We start from the raw sequence: 12,464 nt of genomic DNA on the forward strand, positions 1-12,464 counted from the left end.
TACTTGCCAATAAATTGCTTCGACGCCTCGTCTGGAGTAGTAAGCGCTTTACAAATGCAATTACAATTAATGACCGCAAACGCACATTTATAAACATAACTTTTCCTAAAGTTAGTTGTTTACTTGAAACTTGTGACAGCTGCTAAAAAAACTGAAATGCCATATCGAATTCTGTTCTCAATTTCTCATAATCTCTTTAGCATGTCATGCTAAAACGTATGCCTCATTTATATACTTTTTTTTTTGCTGAGATGCTTTGTTTTGCCCATGCAAATTTAGTTATTCCGTATGAGCAGATAATGGGTTTTCGCAGTATTTGTGGGAAGGCACATCTTTAAGTAAAATGTGGTTTCTTTGCATTACAGCCGCCTACACCTAGTCTGTGGATTGTTTCTGCAACTAGTGCTCAAAGCAGTAACCATGCTAGCACGCAAGCTTAATTTTTAGGTCGAGCTTGACCGACCTGTTATCTCTATGGGATTTGGCACACCCTTCAGTTGCCATTGGCTGTTCTCTGGGTCAATTTCAAATGCTGGCGTGTTACTGGTGCATTTGCTTACATGTCCCTCCTTTGTGGGCTTAGCTCCCTCGCTGGCGATTTCACTAAAAGATTGTTTTGTTAGGCCATCACACTGTAGCGTGTGATGACCCTTCATATTCTCTATTTTACTTTTAGTTCAGGTTCAGAATAGATCTTCACAAATGCAATTGTGGCTACTGCTGTGAGTTCTGTATTTTAAAAGTTGACCCCCCTGGAGTATAACCGGAGGAAGAGCAACCACGCACACGCAATCCCTGACTTTCCTTTTACAGTGCGATGCAGGTCTTTGGCATTGCGCTGATGTAGTGTGTTATGCACAAGCAGGGACGCACTAGAGGGTTCCTGTATTAGCACGCTATAACCCCCCCCCCCCCCCCCCCCCGGGTATAACCAGGCATCTACTCCAGTGCACCTTTTGTTGTTTAGAAACACGTGTGCTGAGAGGGTTCCCTGTGACGGCGTGTTTTCCAAGGAATCCCGCTCCAGCGATGGTGCGTGCTGAGTCCTCCATGATCAACGCTGCATTCGGGAAAAGTTTTTAGGTTTCGCCTGGCGTCCACTGCGCAGCAGTGTTCGCGCAGGCGAAATCTTATGTTAGACAGTACGGGGCTTTGTCCCGCCTCTCTCTTTCATTGGCTAGCTCCATAAATGGAGGCTAGCCATTGGAAGAGATGGTTGTCAATCACTTTCGCCCCGTCACAACGCGATTCGTGGGCGTTTCTGTCTCTTTTTTTTTTAAGTCCCGCCCCCCACACCCTCCCTCTCGCCGAGGAGTTATCCCGCCCTCCTCCTGCCGTCAGCGATCCATTTGTTCCTGCCTCCTCCCTGTTGTGTGCAATGACAACAGACGCAACGTTTTCCTCTCGTAATTGCCAGTGTGAAAGGAGCCCCGGCCTGAGAGGGAGCTCTCGCTCTGACTTGGTGTCTGCGGAGTGGATGAATAGGAGACTGCTCGTGCCGGCGTGAATATTTTCCTGCTACCTCAGTCTCCGCATTTCCACCGTGACTACCCGCCACCGTCTCAGAAGAGACTCAGAACCGAACTGAAGCGTCCCCCCTCCGATTTTCTTTGAGTGCATTGGAATCTCACTGCCCCGTTCTTACAGAAATGGTGACTGTCCGTTTTGACACGCATTTTATCCTCGTGTTTTCCCTTGCCAAGTACAGCTGCTTTGAAGCAATTATACACGATCTATGGGAGCAGAGGATAAACAGCATTATCAGCTCTGGTTCGGGGTCTCTGCGCACAAGCCAGAAGCGCTCCCTCTGTCAGGTAGGCCAGTTTACTCCCACCCCCCTTGTTAAAGCAATCACCCAGGCTCCTGTCTGCTGGGGCCTGCAGTAATGGGCAGTAATGCTGAAGTTACACAGCCCTGCTAAGCAATTGCTGATTCACCCTATTCGTTGCTAATACTTTAGCTGATACCACAGGGTGCAGTATGTACAAGTGCGTTTTTAGTGCGCTGCACCTCTTGACAACAAACGCTGTATATTCCCCTCGTTCCCAGGTGCCAAAATCTAAATGTTGCTGTTTTTTCCTACACAAACGCCACCTGTGAACATGATTCAAGGGAAATAAACCAGTGGAGTTTGAATAATGGCAGTATCCTGGCTTGGTGTAAACTCCTTCCCGAGTCACAGTGAAGCAGGAGTATCTTGGTACCCTTCTTTACACTGCATTCTCTGTAAACATATGTACCCGTGTGCACGTTTTCACCAGGAGACCCCCGGCGAGGCGCTCTCACAGTGCACGATAAGTCAAAGCACTGTACAGGAGTAGTGAACAGGCTCAGCTTCCCTTGTGACGTGTTTCCACTGACTGAGAGAGTGTCCCTTACCTAATGAATGAGTGCTAAAATATTAATTGTGCACAAATGTATCCCGGACGTTCCTATGGCAACGGACCAGAATGAACAGGCAAGGCAACAGACTGTTATGCTGGCTCATAAGTGTTTCGTTATTAGCCAACAGTGTGAAGTCCAACATTATCAAGTACAAAAATTGTATTTTACAGCATGCAGTTGACATATTATCCTTAATATATAAAAGGGCTACATGAGAAAAAATATCAAATGTGCAGCTCACAATGTAATGTCCCAGTCCTGCCATATACACGTGCACACACACCCACTTACATCCTAGTCCGGTCATATACACGTGCACACACATACCCAATTACATCCCAGTCCAGCCATATTCGCATACATAAATATACACACACTGATGCATACGCACACCCATATAGGCCTGTACATGCACACGCAGACACCGTGGCACAAATCCACGAACAGTCTGTACTCGTACAAAGCATATATCCCTACACTCAGATTCATAGAGACACAAATACGTGCACGCACTCAAACACACATGTAACATATGCACACATATACACACAAACAAGCTCTTTATTAAAAAATCGGCACCCACTATGCGCTTCGATGTTATTTTCGTGAAATGAGTCAATATGGTTTTGAATTTTCGATCTTGTAAGGGTACATTTGTTGTTCTTGTGGTGAATGCCTCAAAGTGTCTATTTTCGAAAATGATACCATCTAATTTTTGATTGCCTCAGGTTTGGTTTTGGCAGCGCTCCTGTGATGAGCAAGTTTCAACTGTCCGGATGCGGTGTGTAGTGGAGGGTACCTTAAACTGCAGGCATCTGCCAGAAGAGGTGTACCGGCTCCTAGTGGTGTGCACAGACGTTATGTGAAGCTGCTTGATTCCCTAACAGATCATAGTTTACTTGGGAATGTCTGCATGTTGAATCATGGGAACTGAGATGATTACATTCTGAAGAAGGGTTTTTACAGATTTTCTTGGCGTTTCCTAGGTAGTAACAACACTACTTCCTCTGAAGGCCAAGCAGTCCGTCCACAAACTGTACGTCCGGAGGTAATATGTCATTACCTCACACACTATTTCGTTGTTTTGATAGTCTTTTCAGAAGAGTCATGTTGGCTGCTCGGTTGCATATAAACTGTTAACAATTCTCAATAAATGCTTACGAAGATTGGGAGAACTTAGTTGAGCCTTACCAACAAAATGCCAACCATAAATTGCATTATTAACTAGCTAGTGTAGCGTGCTCCTCAGCGGCTGAACCACATGTGCAGGGACACATGGCAAGCCTTTCTCTTTCTGACCGCGTGTTATAAAATTGCCCTGTCATGATGTTAAAGTGTTCCGCAGCCAGTAAGGGCAAATAGGAGATACTAGCCCGATCGCAACTAGCAATTTCACCGTGATGTCTCATCTGCTTCTACTGGCTCTCACGGTGGGTGCTGTATGTCCCACGAGTGACAAACAGCTGCATCGTGGTGGTCGATTACCAATTCTGTCCCTACTTCTATACGACAGGGCGTAAACGTTGTAACCAAATATGTATCATTAGATGTCTAAGTAGTGGGATGAAGTGTAGCTGTTAGATTTAGGCGGTACACTGTATTGCAGTGGGTCATCTGTTTAATTGATTTACCACATCTTGGGTTATTGTTCATCCACTTTATTGATTAGACACCATTACTAGTGGTCCCCACAACCCTCTGTTCTGACCCTTTGTCGGCTAAGTTCCTTCTGTGAAATGCACCTGATATCATTTTTGGGTTGTTTTATTTGGTTTCCTTTATTAGGTTTCACCTGCACAATCCCTTGCCTGTGCTTGAGAAATCTATTATTTTCAATATAACCTTGAAAGGGACCTACATCCCTCCTCCTCTCTTTCCTGGTTTCTCATGCTCTCCCCCTCTCTGTTAGTAGATCTCCCTGCCTCCATTTCACTCTGGCGTGTGTCTGTGTGTCCCCGCGTGTGTCTGTGTGTGTGTCCCCGCGTGTGTCTGTGTGTGTGTCCCCGCGTGTGTCTGTGTGTGTGTCCCCGCGTGTGTCTGTGTGTGTGTGGCTCTGTGTGTGTGTTTGTGTGTGTGGATCTGTGTGTGTGTGTGTGTGTGTGTGTGTGGCTCTGTGTGTGTGTGTGGCTCTGTGTGGCTCTGTGTGTGTGTGTGGCTCTGTGTGGCTCTGTGTGTGTGTGTGGCTCTGTGTGGCTCTGTGTGTGGCTCTGTGTGTGTGTGTGTGGCTCTGTGTGTGGCTCTGTGTGTGTGTGTGTGTGTGTGGCTCTGTGTGTGTGTGTGTGTGTGGCTCTGTGTGTGTGGCTCTGTGTGTGTGGGGCTCTGTGTGTGTGGGGCTCTGTGTGTGTGGGGCTCTGTGTGTGTGGGGCTCTGTGTGTGTGTGGAGCTCTGTGTGTGTGTGTAGCTCTGTGTGTGTGTGTGTGGAGCTCTGTGTGTGTGTGTGTGGAGCTCTGTGTGTGTGTGTGGGGCTCTGTGTGTGTGTGGAGCTCTGTGTGTGTGTGTGGGGCTCTGTGTGTGTGTGGGGCTCTGTGTGTGTGTGGGTGGGGCTCTGTGTGTGTGTGTGGGGCTCTCTCTGTGTGTGTGTGTGTGTGGCTCTCTCTGTGTGTGTGTGTGTGTGTGGCTCTGTGTGTGGCTCTGTGTGTGTGTGTGGGGCTCTGTGCGTGTGTGTGTGTGTGTGTGTGTGTGTGTGTGTGGCTCTGTGCGTGTGTGTGTGTGTGGCTCTGTGCGTGTGTGTGTGTGGGGCTCTCTGTGTGTGTGTGTGTGGGGGGGGCTCTCTGTGTGTGTGTGGGGGGGCTCTCTGTGTGTGTGTGGGGGGGCTCTCTGTGTGTGTGGGGGGGGGCTCTCTGTGTGTGTGTGTGTGGGGGCTCTGTGTGTGTGTGTGTGTGGGGGGGGGCTCTCTGTGTGTGTGTGGGGCTCTGTGTGTGTGGGGGGGGGCTCTGTGTGTGTGTGGGGGGGGGGCTCTGTGTGTGTGTGTGTGTGGGTGGGGCTCTGTGTGTGTGTGGGGCTCTGTGTGTGTGTGTGGGGCTCTGTGTGTGTGTGGGGCTCTGTGTGTGTGTGTGGGGGGGGCTCTCTGTCTGTGTGTGTGGGGGGCTCTGTGTGTGTCCCCGCGTGTCTCTGTGTGTGTGTGTGTGTGTGTGTGTGGGGCTCTGTGTGTGTCCCCGCGTGTCTCTGTGTGTGGGGCTCTGTGTGTGTGTGTGTGTGTGGGGCTCTGTGTGTGTGTGGGGCTCTGTGTGTGTGTGTGTGTGTGTGTGTGTGTGTGTGTGTGGGGGGGGGCTCTGTGTGTGTGTGATATGTGCTGGAAACCCACATCCCACAACCCACACCTGCAGTGTGAGAAACAGCAGTGTGTGTGAGAGAGACAGCAGTGTGAGAAGACATGCCGGGACCTGAGCCCTATTTTCTTCTATTTTGGTTAACCTGGCATGAATTACAGCGGTTTTCCGCAGATTGTGAGGTTTTTAGATCTCGAATCTCTACCAGGATTTAGAATCCCATTGCATGGAGAATGAGAGAATGATCTATTGACTTGAGAGGCATTATCTTAAGTTAGATCTGGCCTGGTGTCAGACTGCAAAACCTGTGGGTCCAAGGATATAGCCTCTGCTAATGGTGTCAGGGCACCTTCCGCAGAAGTAGGAAGCTCCGCTAAGCTCCCCCCAAGGGAAGGCAAAAGCAAAGAGGCAGACTAAGTGAGAGAATGACTAGCCTCTGTGGGACCCCTAAGATTCCGATCTTCACATAAAGCTATAGGGATATCCACTAACGGGGTTCCATTCCCTGCCGCCTCCTGTGTCACTGATGACGAGCAGGGCTTAGGCATGAAGAGTAAAAGATGTTTTTTAAGATCCTTTGTCTCCCCAGCTGAATCCGCCAATGTGACGGACTTTAACTTGAATAGATCTGAAGTGCCTGCCCTGGGAGAGTCAAAAGATAAGGGACTAATGCTGGCGCTTGATTCTGAGTCTACAGACACCCCTCCAGAACGATCTTGTTTGACCGCCTCGGAGCTTGCCATCTCAGCAGTTTCCGGATTCAGATGTATAGCTTTCCTTGAAACCACAGCGCGGTTTGCTCGAGCAGCAGCCTGGCTGACTCGTTTTTAAACCCTTTGGCACAAGCTTGGAGTGTCAGCCTGAGGTGTTACAGTGCCTCTAGCGCTTTTGGGGAGATTTCGTATACTGCAATTTTCGAGTGGGTCAAGTATAGTAAAAAATAAAATAAAAAAACGGACAAATGTAATGCCTGTGAGCCCCCCCCCCCCCCCCCCCCACCACCACCACCATCCCCTACCCCTCCCTAGCGACCCTAATACAAGTGGTGTAGGGAGCCTCCATACACCAATAGGGAAACATGCGAATAATACGTGCACTTACCCTCTCTTGGAGAGAAACCTAGGGGTCCCAATAGCCGAGAAAAAAACTGTCCCACCAAATGAGTGAAGTGCAAAGTGCTTGCATCAGGCTGCACCTAGAGATTGTCGAGGATCGTGAAATACGAAGAATTGCTGGTGATTCTCCTCAGGTGCACATGGTGCCAGACTGATAAACATGTTGATTACACTTTAGGCAAAATGAACACTTCCAAATCTGGCTCTAATCCTTGAATCGGGGCTACACTGCCCTGTAAAAAAAACTAAAAAACCTTTTATTTAAATATTTATCTTCGCAGTGACTCTAGTTGTGCACCTACCCGATTAGCAAAGCAATTAGTTAAACCTTAGGGGAGAAGTATTGGCATTGCCAGTGCTTGTTTGGCTCTATAATTTGAGCTCACAAATATTTGTGTCCAGCATGCAAACAGTCCTTTATGTTGCAATGTGGATAATGTTAAATCGGAGTATGAAATGAATGGATATTTGAGACTAGAAATGTCTGAACAGACGTTAATCCACTTCTCATGTTTATTGCAGGATTTAACCTCTGCTCTCACTCGAAAGATCACCCTGAAAACCCCTCTAATCTCATCGCCCATGGACACTGTCACAGAATCTGATATGGCTATTGCAATGGCGGTAAGTCAGCAGCAACATCTTTTACTTACAACATATGTTAGAGGCTCAAAGATGAGTATTCAGTGGGGGCCTGGGTGTTCACAGATATATATGATGTCAGTTCGACCGTAACCTATGTGAAAAATGGCAACAAAGTGTAAAGAAATACAAGGGAAATTGTTTATAAATAACTGTAGTCCCTACATTACTGTGCTCTTTGAGAATGGGAAAGCATCTGTCCATGATCACATATTGGGGTTCTCCACTGTAACAAGATGAGCAACATCGCAGGTGGACTTTTCTAGATGTTGCGGTACACTGGTGGTGGGGTGGGAGGGGGCAGATCGTGGTTTCTTTTATTAGGTATGTGATTTTTTAAAATATAAACAGTCTTTAAAGGTGTTCCCATTAAGCCTGCTTTGCCTCTTTCACTTGCCATTATAATGGAGTAGAATGTCTTATAGACATGTGGCATAATTTTATAGTATTCTCCTTTTAGACTTAATGACAATGCTTTTCTTTTGAATGTATGGTGAAACTATAATCTTTGTTCAAGTCAGTGTAAGGCGAAAGAGCACTGCCTAGCTTGATGGTGACAATCACTCAAATATCTCCAGCACTGTTGCCTTGAGCCTTTTCTTAAATAACTTATTGAATGCATTGTGGACTTAATTATTGACTTACTTTGCTGCTTGAACTATTCAGATTCCTGTCTGGAGCCTCTTGTCCAGTGTTAGTTGTGTACACGCAGAGAATTATAATATGCACACCCTTGCTTTTACTCTTTATACTTGCATAGGAGCCCTCCTTGGTTTCCAGTAATTTGTGTAGCAAAGGCAAATCAGCAATAACATAAGTCTGTATTCTTTTTGGGCTTGTTGTCCCATGTTTATATCCATTCAACCCCTTAACGTTTCAAGTGCCCCACCTGTCCACATTCTGTTAGTTATATGGTTTACCTGTAGATGCTATCTACGTTGTGACTGCTGAAATCATGGTAGGCGAGTCGAACTTCCATTGCCGTGGCTTCGTAAGAAATGCACTGTAGCCCTGGAAATCTTTGTTTGCATTCTCTCCTCTCATTTAAATCTTACCAACCAACCCAGCATTAGAAAATCAAAAAAACTATACTTTAAATCCAACCTTTTCCTAGCTGTTACTGCTCGCGTTTTATTAAGCACCAATATATCAATCTTTTTTATTTTATTAACCATCAATCAAAATAAGGAACGTAAAACCAAAAAAGCAAGAAGTGAAATTGAGATAAATAAGTAATTTCACCACAAGAACAGGCTTGAGGTATGGCCATACAAGAACATATGCTGTATAATGACACTAAACCTTAAAGAAGTTATGGCATCCTCCTTAATGATCACAATTCTTATTCATATGCTAAATTATTCTGCTCTAAACCCTGGCCTACGATTAAAAATCCCTAAATTATAAACTTTCAGTTTGATTAGCAATGTATTGTAGTGCCCTTCATCATCTGCATCTGTGCATTACTTCGGAGCCTTTCCTGGGTCCCAACTGTTTCTCTTGGTTGTTTCCTGTGGCTTCTGCTTTGCATGGTCTACACTGGAAAATTGTACCTCTGGAATGGTGATGTGGTGGGTTTTTTTTAAAATTTATAAAGTTTTCAGTTAATAACAACAATAGTCAGAATTCATTCAGCAGCACATAAATCAGAATACACGGTAGCAGTACATGACAACAATATGACAGTCAATTATGTCCCAAATTCATACAGTGAGATGACAAATTATACATCAGTAGAATTGGAGGTAGTAAACAAGAACACATTAGGCACCCGTGGAGTGAGCTAATACATATAGAGTGAAGGGGCCCCAAAAGTCACGCGGTCTGGAGGCTTGTGGCAATTCTTCCCCATAACATATCAATTGATCACGACTATAAGCAACATCTTTAAGCCATTGAGCCATCAGGGGCGCAGGGCTACCATCCCAGTGGATCGATACTCTGCGTCTCGCCAACAGTAGGCCCATTGCAACCAGTTTGCGATTAGCAGACCTAAGCTTCAAGACACACTTCCCAGGAGGCATACAAACATACCACAGGGTACAGGCTCCCACAGAGCCTTTGTAACTTTGACCCAGAAGTCTGACACTCTCGGACAATTCCAGGCCAGATTACCGAAATCAGCACTTTCCGCCCCACAACGTCTACAGCAGGGCGAGGCCCTAAGCCCATATTGATGGAGCTGCAATGGCGTATAATATATATGATGAAGATACTTATAATGGATTAGTCTCAGATTGCCATTAGAGGCATATTGACCTGTTAACCTGCAGCAGGACTCCCATTCATCCTCTGTGATTCGTTGAGGCAGCACAACATTCCATCTACTCATAGTCGCCAATGCAACAGTCGCCTCATCAGCCTGCAAAGCATTGTAAATCCTGGTAATCAGTTTAGTTCAAAGAGGTGAGGAATACAGTATCTGCAAAGCTGTCAAAGTGGGGGGTTCATCAGGAAACTCAGGATATAATGCTCTAATCGCAGCTATCAAGCGGGTGTATATAAACGCCGCCATGAAATGCCTAATGTCCCCACCCACAAATGTCTGTATGTCAATAAACTTGCCAGCAGCGTATACATCCCTCCCCCAAAGTATGTATCCCTGCCTCATGCAATACCGTGAGCGAGCCAGGTTCCCTAGATACTGATATCCCATCATGGTGCAGAAGTGGCATGGATGGTGCATAAAGTGGTAGCCTCGCAGCACGTTTCCCAAGCTCCCTCCGAGCCTGTGCTGTGTATTGCACGGTATCTATTTCGCCATCTTCAAAAACTGAGGTGCTATTAACAATCATCGCCTGCAATGGTACCGTCCGCACCGCACCAGCTTCAGCCGCGACATGCGGCGTAAAGGGAGGCGCACTCTGCCAAATAAAAGCGTACTGCGCTTGTGCACATAAGTAATATAGATGCTTGTCAGACACCTTAAAGCCTCCTCTCTCATAGGGGCGTGTCAGGACATCCCAGCTAACGTGCGATTTCGCCCCCCCCCCCTGCCCTCCCCCCCCCAAACCAGAGTGATCATTAAGCCAAGCAGCTTGTTAAAAAAGTGAGACTTCAGCACTATGGTTATAGTAGCGAAGTAATATAAGAATGTGGGTAGTACTACCATTTTAAGCAAGGCTACTCGGTCCTAAAAAGTCAGGGGCAGACGTATCCAACGAGTAACCTGTTCCTCAAGCCGGGTAATTGCAGTGCCATAGTTTTCGCTGAGTACACACTCCGGATCCCTGTGTATCCATACACATAAATATTTGACAGGATCTTCACTCCACACCAAAGGGAACTATAACTCAAAGCGCTGCGTGGGCTCTGTCAACGAGAACACCACTGATTTATCCCTAAACCTGAGTGCCATTCAAATCTTAGGTGTTCCCTGATAAGCTGCTCTAAGCACACTGCTGGCTCCTTTCACATATAAAACCATAACATCAGCATACATAGACCCGCTAATGGTCTCTGATAAAAGCGCAACGCCGCCTTGGCATGTCGTCGTAATATAAAAGCCAAAGGCTCCAGCACTATTGCAAAAAGTAAAGGCAACAGCGGACAGCCCTGTTGTGTCTCCCGTCTAATTGGGTAGGAGTCCGACGTCCTACCATTCACTCTCACCCGAGTCACAGGTTGTTCATACAGTAACTTAATCCAGTTATTGTATACGTAAGGGACCCCCATACGATGCAGTACCGCTATCATATACCGCCAGGAGACAGAATCAAAAGCCTTCGTGGCGTGTAAAAGGACAGCCGCAGCAGGTAGTGTAGGCTCTAGGAGATGCAAAACCGCAAATAGCGTATGCAGGTTGTGGGCTGTGGATCGCGCTGGAACAAAACCTGACTGGTCCGGCAATACCATGACAGGCAACAACAACTGCAACCTCGTGGCCAGGACCTTTGCAAGTACTTTAACATCCGTATTCATTAAGGATAACAGGCGGTAGGACTCACACTTGTCAGAGTCCTTGCCTGGCTTCAACAAGGCAACAATCAATGCCTCCAGAAGTGTGCCTGGCAATATCTGTTGCTCATAGGCATCTTCGAACATGGCATGTAATAGCGGCACCAGTAGGTCCGCAAACTCTTTATAAAACTCCGCGGGGAGTCCATCCGTACCTGTAGCTTTTCCGTTGGGCAAAGCACTGATCGCATCTTGGATTTCTCCAGGCGTGATAGGATGCATTAAAAAGTTCTGTTGCCCCTTGGAAAGCCACACCAAGGCAATGTCTTCAAGATATTTAGCTATCTCCTCTTCCCCCGCTGTAGGCCTAGCTTGATACATGCCTGTATAATATTGTACAAAGGTTGCAAGGATAGCCTCCGTATCGCAGTGCCTATCCTCCCCATCAACAATAGTTTGTATTACTCTGCTTTTGGCCCAGGGTCCTTTGGTTTTTTTCTGCCAGTGCCCTGCCTGGCCGCCGACCCTCGCCATAATATCTGGCCGTCCAACGACGCAATAAGTGCTTAATCTCTGAGTCTGCAAGGTCGTTTTACTCCGTAACTTTCAGCCTGATTGACGCCAGGATCTGAGCATCAGACGTTGTGTCGTATTGACGTTCAAGAGTGATCAGGTCCTGCTCCAAGCGCTTCATAGACCCCCGTATCGATTTTAATACTCCTGCCTGCAATCCTATACACACCCCCCGAAGCGTAACCTTTAACGCTTTCCATAGCGTGCATATACTATCAACTGAGCCAGTGTTTTCTTCAAAAAAATTAACCATAGCTTCACGCACCCCCTCCCGAAACACCTGATCTTGCAATGCTGAGTACTGTAGCCTCCACTGAAACTGTTGCATCGTGTAAGTAGGTATAATCATTTGAATCGGGGATGGGGAATGATCAGAGAGCGTCCTGGGCTGATGGCAGGCTTTAGTGATAAGGGAATTCACCTCTTCTGTAACTAACCAATAGTCCAGCCGTGACCAAGACTGCTGCGCATAAGAATGACACGTACCCTCCCTCTGCACTGGATACCTCAGCCGCCAGAAATCTATAAGAGACAGTGTCTGCATACCATTTATAACTGGCAGTGAACCTTTCTTGACTTCCGG

General features: G+C 46.8%; 1 protein-coding gene across 9 annotated transcripts in view; it reads left to right on the forward strand.

Moving 5' to 3' along the window:
- Window positions 1-12,464, forward strand: part of IMPDH1 (inosine monophosphate dehydrogenase 1) — a 526,992-nt gene that overhangs the window by 324,586 nt on the left and 189,942 nt on the right. For all 9 annotated transcript variants that reach the window (XM_086918881.1, XM_086918878.1, XM_086918879.1 and 6 more), the window contains one exon: window positions 7,292-7,393. In XM_086918881.1, the coding sequence (XP_086775007.1) occupies window positions 7,292-7,393 (102 nt within the window). The remainder of the gene's footprint in view (window positions 1-7,291; window positions 7,394-12,464) is intronic.

Source organism: Lissotriton vulgaris, chromosome 1_1, assembly GCF_964263255.1.
Source record: "Lissotriton vulgaris chromosome 1_1, aLisVul1.2, whole genome shotgun sequence".
In the NCBI taxonomy this organism is placed as follows: domain Eukaryota; kingdom Metazoa; phylum Chordata; class Amphibia; order Caudata; family Salamandridae; genus Lissotriton; species Lissotriton vulgaris.